Genomic DNA, 20,745 nt, shown 5'->3' with positions numbered 1-20,745 from the left:
TTTTTTTTTTTTTTTTTTTTTTTTTTTTTTTGTGAGGGCATCTCTCATATTTATTGATCAAATGGTTGTTAACGACAATAAAATTCTGTATAGGGGAGTCAATGCTCAATGCACAATCATTATTCCACCCCAAGCCTAATTTTTGTCAGTCTCCAATCTTCTGAGGCATAACAAACAAGTTTTTACATGTAGAACAAATTCTTACATAATGAATAAGTTACATAGTGAACAGTACAAGGGCAGTCATCACAGAAACTTTCGGTTTTGCTCATGCATTATGAACTATAAACAGTCAGTTCAAATATGAATACTCATTTGGTTTTTATACTTGATTTATATGTGGATACCACATTTCTCTCTTTATTATTATTATTTTTAATAAAATGCTGAAGTGGTAGGTAGATACAAGATAAAGGTAGAAAACATAGTTTAGTGTTGTAAGAGAGCACATGTAGATGATCAGGTGTGTGCCTGTAGACTATGTGTTAATCCAAGCTAGACCAGGGCAATAAAACATCCACGTATGCAGAAGATTTCTCTCAGAACGGGGGGGTGAGGTTCTAAGCCTCACCTCTGTTGATCCCCAATTTCTCACCTGATGGCCCCCCTGCGACTGTGCCTGTCTTAGGTTGTTCCTCCCTTGAGGAATCTTACCCGTCTCTGGCTAACCAGTCATCTTCCGGGGCCATACAGGGAAATGTGAAGTTGGTAAGTGAGAGAGAAGCCTTATTGTTTGAAAAAGTTAGCTTTTTACTTCTTTGCATATTTATGCCCTGTGGCTTCTATGCCCAGCATTTGTCTTGAGGTATCTTTACCACTTGGAAGAATTATGATACTCGGTAAATTTGATATGAGGCACGAATTCTATTTAAGGGTTGTAATTAGGAAGGAAGAAGAAAAGCTATAGAAGTAGCAGGCGGAAGAAAACATGGGAAGATTGATTATTTCTTTGATATATCTTCTTGTAGAGTAACTTCAGCATGTATAGGTTTTAAGCTACTACTTAAATTGCACACACACATTAACATAATAGGAGTATAGTTACATAACCAAAGCATATCTGTAATTACCAGCCATCTGCAGTGAAACCAAGAAAACCAGTTAGGCACCTTAGGCATTTGTGAAAACTTATCTATGATACGGTGGATATTGTCCAAATGAACTTGAACAGTCTGAGAGAAATCAGACAAATTAAAACAACCCATTCCTGGGGACTGTTCACATGCCATATGTTCTTTTAACAATAAATAGTTTGTAGTTGTAAGACTTTGGAGCGCTACAATTTGCACTTCTCCAAATTCTTGGTTGAGTTCCAACAGTATAGATCCAGTCCAATTTTGTTGTTTTACTGTATGCACAGGCCAGCTTAGATATCTCCTTCCTCATTCCCATGGCAGGACCAGGAACTGGTGGGATGAGTGCATCTACAGCTGTAGCAGTGCGTGGATCTTTGTTGGGGTTTTTTGATGATCATCTTCTGGCATGAGTCTTCCAGAGGGTGCAGATGTTGGAAGTTCTTTTTCATATCGTATCTTAGTTCATTTTCGGGGTAGCCCAATTAGGCTTTGATCCTCTGTATAAACACAAACAGACCCTTTGCCTACACTTTTATATGCCCTTTATACCCTTGTGTAGAACTCGTTGGAGGTTACCACACAGGAACTGCCCTTTTTTTTTTTTTTGCTATCACTAATCTACACTTACATGACGAATATTATGTTTACTAGGCTCTCCCCTATACCAGGTCTCCCCTATAAACCCCTTTACAGTCACTGTCCATCAGCATAGCAAAATGTTGTAGAATCACTACTTGCCTTCTCTGTGTTGTACAGCCCTCCCTTTTCTCCTACCCCCCCATGCATGTTAATCTTAATACCCCCCTACTTCTCCCCCCCTTATCCCTCCCTACCCACCCATCCTCCCCAGTCCCTTTCCCTTTGTTACCTGTTAGTCCATTCTTGAGTTCTGTGATTCTGCTGCTGTTTTGTTCCTTCAGTTTTTCCTTTGTTCTTATATTCCACAGATAAGTGAAATCATTTGGTATTTCTCTTTCTCCGCTTGGCTTGTTTCACTGAGCATAATACCCTCCAGCTCCATCCATGTTGCTGCAAATGATTGGATTTGCCCTTTTCTTATAGCTGAGTAGTATTCCATTGTGTATATGTACCACATCTTCTTTATCCATTCATCTATTGATGGACATTTAGGTTGCTTCCAATTCTTGGCTATTGTAAATAGTGCTGCAATAAACATAGGGGTGCATCTGTCTTTCTCAAACTTGATTGCTGCATTCTTAGGGTAAATTCCTAGGAGTGCAATTCCTGGGTCAAATGGTAAGTCTGTTTTGAGCATTTTGATATACCTCCATACTGCTTTCCACAATGGTTGAACTAACTTACATTCCCACCAGCAGTGTAGGAGGGTTCCCCTTTCTCCACAGCCTCGCCAACATTTGTTGTTGTTTGTCTTTTGGATGGCAGCCATCCTTACTGGTGTGAGGTGATACCTCATTGTAGTTTTAATTTGCATTTCTCTGATAATTAGCGATGTGGAGCATCTTTTCATGTGTCTGTTGGCCATCTGTATTTCTTTTTTGGAGAACTGTCTGTTCAGTTCCTCTGCCCATTTTTTAATTGGGTTATTTGTTTTTTGTTTGTTGAGGCGTGAGAGCTCCTTATATATTCTGGACGTCAAGCCTTTATCGGATGTGTCATTTTCAAATATATTCTCCCATACTGTAGGGATCCTTCTTGTTCTATTGATGGTGTCTTTTGCTGTACAGAAGCTTTTCAGCTTAATATAGTCCCACTTACTCATTTTTGCTGTTGTTTTCCTTGCCCGGGGAGATATGTTCAAGAAGAGGTCACTCATGTTTATGTCTAAGAGGTTTTCGCCTATGTTTTCTTCCAGGAGTTTAATGGTTTCATGGCTTACATTCAGGTCTTTGATCCATTTTGAGTTTACTTTTGTATATGGGGTCAGACAATGGTCCAGTTTCATTCTCCTACATGTAGCTGTCCAGTTTTGCCAGCACCACCTGTTGAAGAGACTGTCCTTTCGCCATTGTATGTCCATGGCTCCTTTATCAAATATTAATTGACCATATATGTCTGGGTTAATGTCTGGATTCTCTAGTCTGTTCCATTGGTCTGTGGCTCTGCTCTTGTGCCAGTACCAAATTGTCTTGATTACTATGGCTTTATAGTAGAGCTTGAAGTTGGGGAGTGAGATCCCCCCTACTTTATTCTTCTTTCTCAGGATTGCTTTGGCTATTCGGGGTCTTTGGTGTTTCCATATGAATTTTTGAATTATTTGTTCCAGTTCATTGAAGAATGTTGCTGGTAGTTTCATAGGGATTGCATCAAATCTTTATATTGCTTTGGGCAGGATGGCCATTTTGACGATATTAATTCTTCCTAGCCACGAGCATGGGATGAGTTTCCATCTGTTAGTGTCCCCTTTAATTTCTCTTAAGAGTGACTTGTAGTTTTCAGAGTATAAGTCTTTCACTTCTTTGGTTAGGTTTATTCCTAGGTATTTTATTTTTTTTGATGCAATTGTGAATGGAGTTGTTTTCCTGATTTCTCTCTCTGTTGGTTCATTGTTAGTATATAGGAAAGCCACAGATTTCTGTGTGTTGATTTTGTATCCTGCAACTTTGCTGTATTCCGATATCAGTTCTAGTAGTTTTGGGGTGGAGTCTTTAGGGTTTTTTATGTACAGTATCATGTCATCTGCAAATAGTGACAGTTTAACTTCTTCTTTACCAATCTGGATTCCTTGTATTTCTTTATTTTGTCTGATTGCCGTGGCTAGGACCTCCAGTACTATGTTAAATAACAGTGGAGAGAGTGGGCATCCCTGTCTAGTTCCCGATCTCAGAGGAAATGCTTTCAGCTTCTCGCTGTTCAATATAATGTTGGCTGTGGGTTTATCATAGATGGCCTTTATTATGTTGAGGTACTTGCCCTCTATTCCCATTTTGCTGAGAGTTTTTAACATGAATGGATGTTGAACTTTGTCAAATGCTTTTTCAGCATCTATTGAGATGATCATGTGGTTTTTGTCTTTCTTTTTGTTGATGTGGTGGATGATGTTGATGGACTTTCGAATGTTGTACCATCCTTGCATCCCTGGAATGAATCCCACTTGGTCATGGTGTATGATCCTTTTGATGTATTTTTGAATTCGGTTTGCTAATATTTTGTTGAGTATTTTTGCATCTACGTTCATCAGGGATATTGGTCTGTAGTTTTCTTTTTTGGTGGGGTCTTTGCCTGGTTTTGGTATTAGGGTGATGTTAGCTTCATAGAATGAGTTTGGGAGTATCCCCTCCTCCTCTATTTTTTGGAAGACTTTAAGGAGAATGGGTATTATGTCTTCCCTGTATGTCTGATAAAATTCCGAGGTAAATCCATCTGGCCCGGGGGTTTTGTTCTTTGGTAGTTTTTTGATTACCTCTTCAATTTCGTTGCTGGTAATTGGTCTGTTTAGATTTTCTGTTTCTTCCTGGGTCAATCTTGGAAGGTTATATTTTTCTAGGAAGTTGTCCATTTCTCCTAGGTTTCCCAGCTTGTTAGCATATAGGTTTTCATAGTATTCTCCAATAATTCTTTGCATTTCCGTGGGGTCCGTCGTGATTTTTCCTTTCTCGTTTCTGATACTGTTGATTTGTGTTGACTCTCTTTTCTTCTTAATAAGTCTGGCTAGAGGCTTATCTATTTTGTTTATTTTCTCGAAGAACCAGCTCTTGGTTTCATTGATTTTTGCTATTGTTTTATTCTTCTCAATTTTATTTATTTCTTCTCTGATCTTTATTATGTCCCTCCTTCTGCTGACCTTAGGCCTCATCTGTTCTTCTTTTTCCAATTTCGATAATTGTGACATTAGACCATTCATTTGGGATTGCTCTTCCTTTTTTAAATATGCTTGGATTGCTATATACTTTCCTCTTAAGACTGCTTTTGCTGTGTCCCACAGAAGTTGGGGCTTAGTGTTGTTGTTGTCATTTGTTTCCATATATTGCTGGATCTCCATAAGACATTTTATTATTTAAAGCTATCTACAAATAATTTACCATTTAAACAAAAATATCAACAATGTATAGTGGGGTTTACAACATATGTAAAATGAAATGCATAACAATTGTATAAAGGCCAGGAGGAGAAATGTAAGTACACTACTGGAAGGTTTTCATTCTGCACATGAAATGCTATCAAATCACTTGAAGGGAGACTGTGGTAAGTTAATGATGCATACTATTAACCCTAAAGCAACCACCAAAATAATAAAATACAGTTATAGCCAACAAGCTGACAAAGGAGATAAAACAGAATCCTACAATTTACTACATTAATTTTTTCTGCCAAAAGGCAGAAAAAGTGGAAAGGGGAAACGAACAACAGATGGGACAAATAGAAAACAAATAGCAAGATGATGGACTTAAACCTAACCATTCAATAACAACATTAAATGTGAATGTTCTAAACACCCTAATTTAAAAGGCTGAATATTTAATAGGAAATAAAAAAGCAACACCGAACACATGTTATTTATAAGAACACACTTTAGCTGTAAAGGCTAAATAGTTTAAAAGTGAGATTTAAAAAATGATATAGCATGCTAGCACCCATTTTTAAGAAAGCTGGAGAGGTTGGATATACTAATATCAGAAAAAAGTAGATTTCAGAGCAAATAGTACTTCCAGAGATAAAGTAAATAATTTCATAATGATAAAAGGGCCAATTAATCAAGAAGACATAAGAATCCTAAAAGTTCATATGTCTACATCAGGGCTTCAAAATATATGAAGCAAAAAATTATAGAACTTTGGGGAAAAATAGACCCACATTATAGGAAAACATTTTAATATCCCATTCTCAACAATTGCTGCAACAATTAGACAGTAAAGGGTGGACGACCTAAACCACACTCTGAGCCACAACGAACTCTCATTTATAGAGCTCCACTCACGCACAGCAGGTACACCTCCTTCAAGTGCACGAAGAACACTTACCAAGAGGTAGACCATGTTCTGGGCTATAAAAAAGGGTCAATAAATTTAAAAGGATTCAAGTCATGCAAAGTATTGCTCTGGTCACAATGGCATTAACTGAAAAATCAGTTAACTGAAGAACTATGCAAAATCCTCAAATATTTGGAGACTAACACACTTCTAAATATTCATACTTCAAAAAATAAATCAAAAGGGAGATGAAAAAGTATTTTGAATTGAATAAAAATGAAAACCCAAAATAAGAAAACTTATCAAAGAAGTACTTTGAGGGAAACTTACAGCACTACAAACCCATGTTTGGGAGGAAGAAAGGTCTGAAATCAATGAGCTCAGCTTCCATTTTCAGAAACTAGTAAAAGAAGAGCAATTTAAACACAAAGCAAACAGAAGAAACTGCAGAATAAATAAACCAAATAGAGAAAAACCAGGAAGCCAAAACTGGTTTTTTGAGAAAATCAGTAAAATTGATAAGCCTTTAGTCAGATCAGAATAAAAAGATATATTACCGATACCAGGAATGAGAGAGGGGCTATCACTATAGTCTATAAATTCAAAAAGGAGAATATAAGAATATAATAAACAACTTTATGCTAATACATCAGACAACTTAGAAGAAATGTACAAAAGTCCTTGAAAGATAAAAACTACCAAGGTTCACTCAAAAGGACATTGATAACCTGAGTAGCCATATATCTATTAAATAAGTTGAATTTGCACTTCAAAACCTCCCCACAAAGAAAGCTGCAGGCCCAAATATTTACGGAAGGAAGAAGTAATCCAATTCTAAACAAACTCTTCCCCAAAAAAACTGAAGTGGAGGGAACACTTCTGAACTCATTCTACAAGGTCAGCGCTACCCCCATCCCAAAGCCAGACAAACGCACCGCAGGAGAGACAGCTACAGACCAGTACCCACCAGGGACACGGGGGAAATTCCAGAGACAGTTTTAACAAGTAGAATCCAACAATACATATAAAAAGAACCCGTACATATACAGCCAACTGCTATCTGACACGGTACAAAGGCAGCTGAGTGGAGAAAATATGGCCTCTTCAACAAAAGGCACTGGAACAACTAAACATCCACAGGAAAAGATGGAACTGCAATCCATACCATGCCCTACATACAAAAACTAACCCCGAAAGGACCGTACATCTAAATGTAAAGCCTAACACTATAAAGCTTCTCAAAGAAGACATAGAGGAAAAGCTCTGTGACTTCGGGTTAGGCAAAGACTTCTTAGATACAACACCAAAATCATGGTCCATGAAAGAAAAATTAATCAATAGAATTTAATTAAAATTTAAAACTTTCTTCAAAAGACACTGTTAAAAGACTAAAAAGCTACAGATTGGGAGAAAATACTTGCAAAGCATATATCTGGATAAAAGACTTGTGCCCAGAACAAATAATGAACTCCTACAACTCAATGAAAACACAAACATCCCAGTGAAAACAAAGGCAAAGAAGCAAACAGACATCAAAGAAGGCTCACAGATAGCAAACAAGCACATGAAGAGTTATTCAGCAACATCAGTCAGGGGGAAATGCAGTGAGATACCTCTGCATACTCATTAGAATGGCTACGATAAAAAAAAACCGACCATATCAAGTGCTGGAGATGTTGTGGAGCAACTGGAACTCTTGTACCTGCCGGTGGGAATGTGAAATGGTACAGCCCCTTTGCGTAAGTTTGCAACTTTCTTGAAAAGTTAAATGTACACCTACCATGTGAGCCACTCATTCCTTTCCTAAGTATTTGCTGCCCTACCCCCCACCAACAGTACTTGTTCATGTAGAGATATGAATGTGAATGTACACAGAAGCTTTATTTATAATTGCAGATAACTTGGAAACCACACAGATGTCCATCAATAGGTGAATGATTAAATGAACTGTGTTACGTCCACACAATGGAATACTCCACAGCAAGAAAAAGGGTCCACACAGTAAGATGGATGAACCTCAAAATAATGATGCTGAGTGTAAGATGACACACAAGGCAGACAAGCAGTGCACATGCTGCAGGACAGATAGAAAACTCTGGAAAATGCAAACTAATTTAGAGTGACAGAAAGAAGATAAGGAGGTGATTAGGGAGGGACAGGGGTGGTAGGAAAAAGGAATTTACCAAGGGGAGGAGGAAACTTTTGGGGGTGATTAATGTGTTTATTATCTTGACTATGGTGATGATTTTGCAGGTATAAATATGTCAAAACATGAAATAGTACATTTTTGTTACGTGCAGTTTTGTGTTTATCAAGTTAAAAGAACAAAAAACATCAGCAGACATGAAGTGTAGTATGATCGCATCCTTTTCTAAATACATGCATATATGCACGTAAGATCTGTACAGGGAAAGAAATGCCTGAGGTGCCCAGCCAAAGTCAGAGGTCATCATTCAGAAGTAGGACGACGGGGATGGGTGTGGAGGGCTTTGAGCACGTGATGGCATTTCTGTACTGTCTGGAGTTGTTCACATCAGTGGCTTTTTAAAATTACCAACTGTTTACAGTGTGAACAGCGTGTCACCCCGATAGGCCCTCCAGCTCTAGCTCGGCTCAGCGGTGTGAGTCGAGGCCTTGTCTACACCAGCCCACACGTACACCTTACCATCTTGTGTATCAAGTGGAAGTTCTTCTTATGAGCCTGGAATCCCTTATTAAACAGAATCTTCTCCTGGGAGGTCCAGACATCTGAACCTATCGGAGAAACAGGAGGGAGAAGGACAGTTCTGCGGCCGCAGCCGTGGCTGAAATGCAGCCTGCCCTTTTTAAAGCTGTCATTACCAAGTACCAAGTATGTGCCAAGAAAAACCTCAGCAGGTTGGGATCAGTACTATCCCCACTTTACAGATGTAATATCAAGGCTTCCATTGGTTAACAGACTTGCCAACGGGAGGCAGGGACCCCCAGTTGTCTGACTCCCAGGCTGGGATGCTCAGCCACTGCATCTGAGCCTGCCTTCACCTCCCTGGCCAGGGGATCCCTTTCCTGGCTGGGCACAGCCCCTGAGGGAACCACTGCACTGGAAGTGGGGAGGGAGGACCCAGCCAGGAGAGACAGGCACCCCCTGAGGTCCCCTGGAGAGGAAAGGCCCTTCTGGAAAAGCAGGAGAAGGAGGGCCCCAAGAGCACGCCCAGGGGCACAAGCAGAGCCTGCCGCCGAGACCGACTGGCTCCCGGGCACTAGCCGGGCACACCCACCCCCGCAGCCTCGCTCCAGTACCTGCGTAGTGATAGTTGGCAAGAGGGTGAGTCAGTGGCTTCTGGGGTCCTCCGTGTAACAGGGTCTCTAGGGCCACCTGGAGCAGGAAGGAAAGCAGGCTACTTTCTGAGGGAGGGAAGGTGAGGTGGAGGCCTGCCTTCATTCTTTCATTCATTTGAGAAACACAGGCCTCCCTAAAGCCTCCCTCGCTCCACGGCTACTCAGAGCGTGGTGGGGCCGTGGACTGGCCATGGCCTGTGAACTGCATGGGGACACACCGGCTCCGTCACTATGCATACTGGGTGCAGCTGGGGTTTTTCTCATAGTAGGGTTTTCTTGACGAAGCAGTGTGCAGATTTATTCTTGTGCCAGCTCCTTCCTTCGTCAAGGACTGGCATTTGTAGGAGCCCTGCCTGTGCCACACCCCAGTTTATTTTCTTCATAGAACTAATCACTAACAACTTTTAAAAACAGATTTCCCTTTGACTGTCCTAAAATGAAAATGCAATCCCCACAGAGAAGGATTTTGTCTTGCTCAACAGTGTCAACCCAATCAGGACTGGCCACGGAACTTGCAGGGCCCAGAGCAAAATGAAAATGCAGACTTTTTGAAAATTTGTTAATTTCAAAAATGGTGGAGGCAGAGCATTAGACCGAGGGGGGCCCCAAAGCCAGCCCTGCCCCAGGGCCACAACACTCATGAGGGCAAACACACATGTGCTGGTTACTCTGCTGAGCACCCGCTATGTGGCAGCCACTACCTTGTAACTTGAGGAAAACTATAGTTGGCAATACTGACTCCTCGGGCCCTAACTCGGGTGACATGACCCCCCTTTCCACTACTCAGAGTTGCACTTTTATTTTCTAAACTTCAGGATTGTGAAGCGGGTCCTAGGAGGAAGCAGATATTTTTGTTGCATCAGGGGTTTTCGTACATGGGTTTTTAATAAAAAAGGTAAAGCTCCAATGATAAACCAGACCAGTGCAGGACCTGAGTCAGTCCACTGGGCTCCACTTCCCCTGCCTCTACGATCTCGGAGGAACCTGGTGCTCTGCTGCTGCCCAAGGTAAATAACTGACTAACTGGGCCCCATCTGCACACTTGCCCTACAACTGACAACGACATCAACCCCACAGCCACTGGGGAGAAGGATGGGTGGCCTTTCTTTAGTTTTCATGAGCCGCAAAGCCCGCAGATGGCACATTACATGAACCAGATCCCCAGCCTCAGGAGAGCAGGGGCTTCCCAGGGACCCGCCAAGCCCGCCCCTGCCTCCAGCTCACCGGGACGTCGCCCTGGGCCTCGTGCAGGCAGTGCAGAGCGAGCTCCAGGTTGGTGCCCCCTCCTGGCATCGTGCTGGACGCCATCTTGCAGAGCTCAGTAACTGTTCCCAGCAAACGTCCCCAGAAGAGTGTGAGAAAGGGGAGACACAGGGAGTCAGTGAATGCCGGGAGGAGACGTCCCCAAAAGCACACCGAGGGGCTCCATGTCCCTGTCTCCCTCACAGCTCCCTGAAAAGCAGGCAAAGGGAAGGACACGGAGGAAGGGCAGAAACCCTGTTCCTGGGACCTGCTCAGGATGACCTGGCCGATTACTGCGTGAGAAGAATGGGGGACAGCAGAAGTCCCGGTCCCACAGCCTGCTACCCCACCCAGGGATACTGCTTCTTGGTCCAGGTGAGAACTGGGAGGAGGAACTCCTTGGAGATGAGGGAAGGGGGGTTACCCTTGGGAATTTGGCCCCCATGTCTCAACCACCTCTATCCTGTGTTTCTGGATTGCTCAACACATCGTCCGATGGCTTCCAGACCAGAGAAGCTCCATATTCACCGGTCTCGGCCGTAGGGCGCTCCTGGAGCTCCGGGATCTCGGCCTGAAACTCGCCTCCTATCCTGATGTGTCTGAAATGAGGCCACACACGAGACATACACATGTGACTAAGATGGGAAAAAAGACGGAGATGTGTGACGTGCCCTGCTCTCAGGCCACAACCCTGCTCTGTGGAAACGTCTGTCATCTCCCAGATGCATCTGCTGAGTATTCGTCACCCCGAACAGACACGGACAAGTGTTCTAGATACCGTCCAGCTACACTCCCTTCCTCCAATTTTCTTTATCACCAGGCTTCTGCACTCAGGTGCCCCTCTAGGGGTCCAGGACAGGGGAGGTGTATGCTGATGCCTGGCATGCTTCTACATCCATGGCCACATCCATCTAGTCACATTCCATGGATACTCAAGTCTCACACGTGCCATCACCAATTTTACCTAGATCCCCAGGGGACTGGGCACTTGTCCCAGTGGGCCCAACTATGGGATGCTCAGATAGAAGGAATATTGTAGGAACTTCCCACATACACCCAGAGAAATCTACCACTTCTCTCCCGCAGAGTAGCTAACCCCCTGTGAGGAAGGAGCTCTGGGGGAATACAAGGAGGGCAAAAATATCCCCACGTTGGAAGGACCCCCAAGTTCTAAGTCTGTTCCAACTCACGGTCTAATGCTGGGCTTGGTGTTATCCTCGATTGCACAGATGCCAAAACAGTCATCCACTTGATCTAGAAAACACGCAACAGAAAGCTTCAAGAACACTGACTACAAGTGACACAGGGGCCCCTTCTGCCTGCCTTTGTAGAGCAGCTGAAAGCGGTGTTTCCAAGATTGCAAGGCAGGGAGCTCCTTCAGAACACTAACAATAGAGCTACCGTATGATCCAGCAACCCTACTTGTGGGTACTGACCCAGGAGGACAGAAATCAGGCTCGCAAAGAGACACCTGCACTCCCATGGTCACTGCAACGAGATTCACAATTGCTAAGATGTGGAAACAACGAAGATGCCCATCGACATATGAATGGGAAAAGATTACGTGATTTATACATACAATGGAATCCTATTTAGCCTTAAAAAGAAATTTTGCAATATGCAACAACAGGGATGAAGCCCTTGAGGACATTAAATGAAATAAGCCAGTCACAGAAAGAGAAATACTGCATGAAAGCACTTAGACATATAGAATCTAAAATACTCAAATTCATATAACCAAAGGGTGGAATGGTGGTGGCCAGGGGTAAGGGTAGTGGGAAAAGGGGAGTTACTAAGCAATGAATGTAAAGTCTCAGTTAAGCAAGAGGAATAAAGTATAGAGATCTGCGGTACGGCACTGCCAACAATACTATACTGCACTTAAAACATTTGTTACAGGGTAGGTCTTATGTTAACTCTTTTCTTCTCAACAAAAACTCTTAAAAAGATCATGTGGAAGAGGATGACGACTTCTGAAAAGACAAAGAGTAAAACAACAAATTAACTGGTAAAAATTATTTTTAAAGCACTTAAAGTCTCTAGAAGTTATCCTAAAGGTATACAGCATTTTAAGAAATACTCATTCAGCACAACAGAGTAAATGTCGGTAAGAATAGTGACTTTGTGGCACCTGAGCCATGACTTGCTCCCTTACCTACCAACCCCATGCACTGTGTATCAGAAGCTCTACTTGGAGGGCTCTACTCCAGGGAGGTGCAGCCAGGGACACAGGGGTCCCTCTCCTCCCAGCTCTCATGCCTAAAGAGCTACAGGAAGGTACAATGAAAAATGCTCATCAAAGAGAGAATACTATTAAGAGGTACAAATTGTTTTTCTTTCGAACCAAATGGAAATCTTGGAGTTAAGGACAATAACCAAAATGCAGATTGGAGCTGGCAGAGGTAACCAGCAGCCAACTTAAAGCGAGATCCATGAAGATGATGGATTTTGAAGAACAGAGAGAAAAATAAATGAAGGAAGGAAAACGAAGAGCCACAGAGAAATGTGGGGCATCAATAAGTGCAGCAACACGTGCAATGGGAATACAAGGAGGAGTGGAGAAAGGAACAGAAAAATATTTAAAGTATTTAATGGCAGAAAATGCACAAAATGTGACGAAAAAACAATACATACATCCAAGAAACTCTATAAACTCCAAGTACCATAAATACAAAGAGCTCTCCATCTGGGCACATCATAGGCAATACTGAAAGCCAAAGATAAAGATCATGAGAGCAAAGAGAATAATAACGTGATATACACGTACACTCCAGTAAGATTAACAGCTGACTTCTCATCAGACGTGACAGCAGTTGGAAGGCAGTGGGACAACATGATCTCATTGCTGGAAGTAAAAACTCAACCAAGAATCTTATATCCAGCAAATTACCTTTCAAAAATGAAGGTGGAAAAAGACATCCTTAGGTAAATAAAAACTGAGGAAACTTGTTGCTTGCAGACATATCTTACAAGGAACATTAAAGGGAGAGAATTATTCAGCCATGAAAAGAAATGAAGTTCTGATATACACAACATGGGTGAAACCCTAAGTTTTCACGCTACCTGGAAGAAAACACAAAGAAGCACACATAGTATGATTCCCACTTATATGAAATGTCCAGAAGAGCCGAGCCTACAGGACAGAAAGTAGATTCGTGGTTCCCTACAGCTGGGGACAGGGTCGGGAGGGGAGGGACAAGAGTGACTGCTGAGCACAGAGCTCCCTTGGGCATGATGAAAATATCCAAAAATTGATGGTAGCAACGGTTGCACACACAGCTCTGTGAAATACCAACTAGCACGTATAGTTTATTTTAAGGGGATGAATTGTATGACATGTGAATTACACCTCCACAATGAAAATAAATACTACAGGAAGTTCTTCAGACTGAAAGAGAAAATGACATGAGCTAGTAATCTGAATCCAAACAAAGAAACAAACAACACTGGTAAATGTACTTATATAGGTAATTATAAAAGTCAGTCTAAATGCATACTTTTTCTCTTTTCTTAATTGAACTAAAAAGTAATTGCACAAAACACTACTGTTATAGGCCTGTAATTTATAAACATATATATGACAACAACAGCACAACAAAGGGGAGATGCATTGGAGTAAAGAAATAGCACTGTGTACAGTAACTGAAATCCACAGGAATAAATGAAGAGATGAGAAACGGTAACTAAAATTGTTATATAACAAACTGTATAAATAATGCTTGCATTCCCTTATTCTCTCAGTTTTTGTTACATAAAACAAAATTGTATAATATAAGAATCGATGTTTTGCTGGGTTTATATACACACACACTCACATACACATACATATATAAAGTACATATATGAATAATAAGAGCACGAGGGTTCAGAGAAATAGAGCTGTATAGAAGTAATGTTTCCGTATTTCACTGTAAGTGACGGGAAGGACAGGGAGGAAGGCAGAAACCCACTCCTGGGACCTGCTAAAGATGACCTGGCTGATTACCGCATGAGGAGAATGGGGGGTGGGAGGAGACATCCAGGTCCCACAGCCTGCTACCCCACCCAGGGATACTGCTTCTTGGTCCAGGTGAGAACTGGGAAGGGGAACTCCTTAGAGATGAGAGAACGGGGGGTACCCTTGGGAATTTGGCCCCCATGTCTCAGCCACCTCTATCCTGTGTTTCTGGATTGCTCATCACATTGTCCGATGGCTTCCAGACCAGAGAAGCTCCATGTTCAACGGTCTCGGCTGTAGGGCGCTCCTGGAGCTCCGGGATCTCGGCCTGAAACTTCTTTCCTCTCCTGATGCGTCTGAAATGAGGCCACACACGAGACATACACATGTGACTAAGATGGGAAATAAGACGGAGATGTGTGACGTGCCCTGCTCTCAGGCCACAACCCTGCTCTGTGGAAACCTGTTATCTCCCAGATGCATCTGCTGAGTATTCGTCACCCCGGAAAGACATGGACAAGTGTTCTAGATGCTGTCCAGCTACACTCCCTTCCTCCAATTTTCTTTATCACCAGGCTTCTCCCTCAGGTTCCCCTCTAGGGGTCCAGGACAGGGGAGGTGTATGCTGATGCCTGGCATGCTTCTACATCCATGGCTACATCCCTCTAGTCACATTCCATGGATACTCAAGCCTCACATGTGCCATCACCAGTTCTACCTATAACCCCAGGGTCCTGGGCATTTGTCCCCGTGGGCCCAACTATGGGATGCCAAGAAAGAAGGAACATTAGAGGAACTTCCCACATACACCCAGAGAAGTCTACCACTTCTCTCCCAGAGAGGAGCTAACGCCCCTGTGAGGAAGGAGCTGTGGGGGAACACAAGGAGGGTAAGAATATCCCCACTTTGGTAGGACCCCCAGGTTCTAAGTCTGTTCAAACTCACATTCGAATGTGGGGCTTGGTGTCATCCTTGATAACATGGCTGCCAGAAGAGTCATCCAGTTGATCTAGAAAACACGCAACAGTAAGCTTCAAGAACACCGACTGGAAGGGATGCAGGGGCCCCTTCTACCTGCTTTTGTAGAGCAGCTGAAAGCAGGGTTTCCAAGCTTGCGAGGACGGGAGCTCCCTCAGAACACTAACAACAGAACTACCGTTTGATCCAGCAACCCCACTTGTGGGTATTCACCCAGAAGGACTGAAATCGGGCTCTCAACGAGACACCTGCACTCCCATGGTCACTGCAACGTGATTCACAATAGCTAAGATGTGGACACAACCAAGATGCCCATCGACATATGAATGGGTAAAGAATATGTAGTTTATACATACAATGGAATCCTATTTAGCCTTGAAAAAAGGAAATTTTGCAATATGCAACAACATGGATGAACCCCTTGAGAACATTAAATGAAATAAGCCAGTCACAGAAAGAGAAATACTGCATGAATGCACTTAACATGTAGTATGTAAAATAGTCAAATCCATATAACCAAAGGGTGGAATGGTGGTGGCCAGGGATAGGGTCGTGGGATATGGGGAGTTACTAAGCAAGGAGTGTAAAGTCTCAGTTAAGGAAGATGAATAAACTCTAGAGATCTGCTGTGCGGCACTGCCAACAGTACTATATTGAACACTTAAAACATCTGTTAGACGGTAGGTCTTACGTTAACTCTTCTAGCCACAACAAAAATTGTTAAAAAGATCATGTGGAAGAGGACTAGGAGTTCTAGAAAGACAAATTGTAAAACAACAAAGTAACTGGTAAAAATTATTTTTAAAGCAGCTAAAGTCTCTAGAAGTTATCCTAAAGGTATACAGCATTTTAAGAAATATTCATTCAGGACAACTGAGTACATGTCGGTAAGAATAGTGAGTTTGTGGCACCTGAGCCATGACTTGCTCCCTTACCTACCAACCCCATGCACTGTGTATCAGAAGCTCTACTTGGAGGGCTCTACTCCAGGGAGGTGCAGCCAGGGACACAGGGGTCCCTCTCCTCCCAGCTCTCATGCCTAAAGAACTAAAGGAAGGTACAATGAAAAATGCTCATCAAAGAGGGAATACTATTAAGAAGTAGAAATTGTTTAAAAAAAAAAAAAGAACCAAATGGAAATTTTTGAGTTAAGAAAGGACAATAAGCAAAATGTAGATTTGAGCTGGCAGAAGAAACCAGCAGCCGACTTAAAGCTAGATCCATGGAGATGATGGATTTTGAAGAACAGAGAGAAAAGTGAAGGAAAACAAAGAGCCACAGAGAAATGTGGGGCATCAATAAGTGCAGCAACACGTGTAATGGGAATACAAGGAGGAGAGGAGAAAGGAACAGGAAAATATTTAAAGTATTTCATGGCGGAAAATGCCCAAAATGTGATGAAAAAACAATACATACATCCAAGAAACTCTATAAACTCCAAGTAAGGTAAACAAAAGAGCTCTCCATATGGCACATTATAGGCAAAATACGAAAGCCAAAGAGAAGGACCTTGAAAGCAAAAAGAGAAAAATAACATGATATAGATGTACACCCCAGTAAGATTAACAGCTGACTTCTCATCGGACATGATAGTAGTTGGAAGGCAGTGGGACATGATCTCATTGCTGGAAGTAAAAACTGTCAACCAAGAATCTTATATCCAGGAAATTACCTTTCAAAAATGAAGGTGAAAAAAGACATCCTTAGGTCAATAAAAACCAAGGAAATTTGTTACTTGCAGACCTGTCTTATAAGGAACATTAAAGGTAGAGAGTTATTCAGCCATGCATTAAAAGAAATGAAGTTCTGATATACACGACATGGATGAAACCCTAAGTTTTTATGCTAACTGAAAGAAGATACAAAGAAGCACAGATCGTATGATTTCCACTTACATGAATTGTCCAGAAGAGCTGAGCCTGCAGGACAGAAAGTAGATTCGTGGTTACCTACGGCTGGGGACAGGGTCGGGAGGGGAGGGACAACAGTGAATGCTGAGCACAGGGCTTCCTTGGGACATGATGAAAATATCTGGAAATTGATGGTAACAACAGTTGCACAGCTCTGACAATGTACCAACCACTGCTGTATTGTATACTTTAAAGGGATGAATTGTATGACATGTGAATTACACCTCCACAATGAAAATAAATACTACAGGAAGTTTCAGACTGAAAGAAAAAAAATACATTATATAGTAACCTGAATCCAAACAAATACAAAACACTGGTAAATGTACTTATGTAGGTAATTATAAAAGGTAGTACAATTGCATATTTTTTCTTTTCTTGATTTAAAAAGTAAGTGCATGAAACATTAGTGTTATAGGCCTGTAATTTATAAACATATATATGACAACAACAGCACAACAGAGGGTAGATACATTGGAGTAGAGAAATAACACTCCATACAGTAACTCAAATCCACAGGAATAAATGAAGAGATGAGAAATGGTAACTAAAAATGTTACATAACAAATTGTATAAATAATGCTTGCTTTCCTTCATTCTCTCAGTTTTTGTTACATAATACAAAATAGTATAATGTAAGAACTAAACAATGTATTGCTGGATTTGTATGTATATACACACACACATATAGAAAATGAAATATATATGTAAAGTACATACATACATAATAAGAGAAAAAGGGTTAGGAGAAATAGAGCTGTATAGGAGTAATGTTTCTATGTTTCACTGTAAGTTATATATCTGAACAGATTCTGATAACGTTAAGATGTAGTTTTAAGTCCTAGAGCAACCACTAAGGAATGATTAAGAAAAAAATGAAAAACTAAAGGAATTAAAATGTTACAATAGAAAACACTTAATATAAAAGAAAGCCAGAATACAGGAACAGAAGGAGAAAAAGGCAAGGTACATACAATCAAAAGCATAATGGCAAATGTAAACCTCCCTATAACAATGTAACATTAAGTGACACTGGATTGAATAAACCAATCAAAATGCAGAGTTCGTCAGATTAGATAAAAAATGTATGATCCAACTAATATAATCTATAGGAGACATGGTTTATTTTAAAAAACATAAGCAGGTTGAAAATACAAGTACAGAAAAAATATACCAAGTAAACAACCATAAAAGAGGCAGAATGGTAGTAATGTTAGGCTAATTAGGCTTTAAAAAAAAAACTAGAGATAATGATAAAATTATTGCAGTGATGATAAAGAACATTGTAGTCACTTCATGGAAAAAACAATCACACCATCAGGAAGATATGACAATTATAAGCATATATGCACCTAAAAACATAGTCCAAAAATACATGAAGCAGAAACTGACAAAACTGAGTATGAAATAAACAATTCAAAACAATAGTTGGAGAATTCAGTACTTGCAGTAATGGATAGGACAACCATACAGAATAAAACAAGACATAGGAACATTTTTGGTGCCTTCCACCCAACATCAGTAGAATATATTCTTATGCGCACATAGGACACTCTTCAGGACAGAACATATTCTAGCCATAAAACATGTCTCAATACATTTAAAAGGAACAACTTAATACAAAGCATGTTCTCTGATTACAAAACAATTGCATTATTAATCAATAAAAGGAGACAATTTGGAAAATTCACAAATATGTGGAAATAAAACAACACACTCCTCAATAATCAGTGTATTTAAGAAGAAATCAAAAGAGAAATAAGGGAATACTTTGAGATAAATGGAAAGAAGAATATAACATACTAAAACTTATGGAATGTGGCTAAAGCAATGCTCTGAGGGAACTTATCGTTGTAACTGTCTGTATTAAAAAATAAGAAAAATCTAAAATCACTATGGTCAGTTGATTTTCCACAAAGGTGCCACACCTGCTCAATGGGGGGAAGAATAATCTCTTTAACAAACGGTGCTGGAACAACTGATATCCCCACGCAAAGGAATGAATTTAGACTCCAACCTCACATAATATATAAAAGTTAACTTAAAATTGATCAAAGACCTAAATGTAAGAGTTAAAATTATAAAACTCTTTGAAGAGAAAGGAGTAAAAGTCAGCATAATTGCATATTTCTTCTCTTTTCTTAACTGACTTAAAAAAAGCAATTGTGACTTTTAGTCAGGCAAAACTGCAGATACAACACCAAAAGCACAAGTGACAAAAAATAAAAACTCTTGTACCGCAAATACCATAAATAAAATGAAAAGATAAGACACGAAACGGGAGAGAATTTCCAAATCATGTATCTAATAAGGGGCTTGCATCCACAATATGTAAGGAGCTCTTACAACTCAGGAATACAAAGATAATAACTCAATTTTAAAAAGGGGCAAAGGATCTGAATAGACATTTCTTCTGAGAAAATACACAAATGGACAATAAGCACATCAGAAGATATCAACATCATTACCATAGGAGAAATGCACATAAAAACCACAATAAGATTTTATGCCCACTAGGAGAGTTATAATTTATAAAGAATCACTGACAAGGATGTGGAAAATTGGAACTTGCATGCAATGTGCATCGAAATTTATTAACATGGCTCAGCCATTTTGGAAAACAGTCTGGCATTAAACCATTAAACACAGTTACCCTATGACCCAGCAATTCCACTCCTAGGCATAAACTCAAGAGAAAACAAAGCCTTTGTCCAACAAAAACTTGTATGTGAATGTTCATAACAGCATTATTCATGATAATTAAAAGATGGAAACAACCCAAATACTCATCAGGTATAAATGGTTAAATTTTGTGTATCCACACAATGGAATATTATTCAGCCATAAAAAGGACTGAAGCACTGTATATGCTGTAACATGGATGAACTTTGAAAACATTATGCTAAATGAACAAACTAAATGCCAAATGCCACATACTGTATGATTCCAATTACATGCAATGTCCAGAGTAGGTGCATCCATGATGATTAGAGATGATCAGTGGTTGCCCAGGGCTGGGGAGATGGGGGCTGTGGGGTGTGTGTGACTGCAAATGTACAGTGCTGCTTCTGGGGTGATGAAATTGCTCTAAAATTACATGGTGCGATGGATGCACAAGTCTATGAATTTACTAAAAAACACTGTATTTTAAATAGGTGTTCATATGGTATGTGAATTATGTACCAATAAAGCTGCTAACAAAATTATTCAAGAGGACAGACAAAAGGGTGGTCAGGCTAAATGGCTTCCATATTTTCCTTCTGCCTGTAAAGTTCTCAGCACCTAGAAGGCTGCTGGTTCCACATCGTCCTGGGATACCACTGAGCAGCCATGGGACCCCCAGGCTGGACACAGCCGAAGGCCAGGGAGAACCCCTGGATCAAATGCTACATGTC

The 20,745-nt window shown here is 40.9% G+C and overlaps 1 protein-coding gene across 1 annotated transcript in view; it reads right to left on the bottom strand.

Annotated features, from left to right (window-relative positions):
• Positions 1 to 8,882: 8,882 nt before the first annotated feature.
• The window catches only part of LOC118912399 (zinc finger protein 541-like), a 31,661-nt gene continuing 19,798 nt past the window's right edge, over positions 8,883 to 20,745 (bottom strand). The window contains exons 10-15 of the mRNA XM_057493311.1: positions 15,408 to 15,471; positions 14,676 to 14,818; positions 11,716 to 11,779; positions 10,982 to 11,124; positions 10,508 to 10,608; positions 8,883 to 9,320 (exon numbers count right to left, since the gene is read on the bottom strand). Of these exons, the coding sequence (XP_057349294.1) occupies positions 8,958 to 9,320; positions 10,508 to 10,608; positions 10,982 to 11,124; positions 11,716 to 11,779; positions 14,676 to 14,818; positions 15,408 to 15,471 (878 nt within the window). The 3' untranslated portion in view covers positions 8,883 to 8,957. The remainder of the gene's footprint in view (positions 9,321 to 10,507; positions 10,609 to 10,981; positions 11,125 to 11,715; positions 11,780 to 14,675; positions 14,819 to 15,407; positions 15,472 to 20,745) is intronic.

The sequence above is a fragment of the Manis pentadactyla genome, chromosome 15, assembly GCF_030020395.1.
Source record: "Manis pentadactyla isolate mManPen7 chromosome 15, mManPen7.hap1, whole genome shotgun sequence".
Classification (NCBI taxonomy): Eukaryota; Metazoa; Chordata; class Mammalia; order Pholidota; family Manidae; genus Manis; species Manis pentadactyla.
Note: the sequence above shows the minus strand (reverse complement) of the source record. Positions and strands in the feature narration are given on the sequence as shown.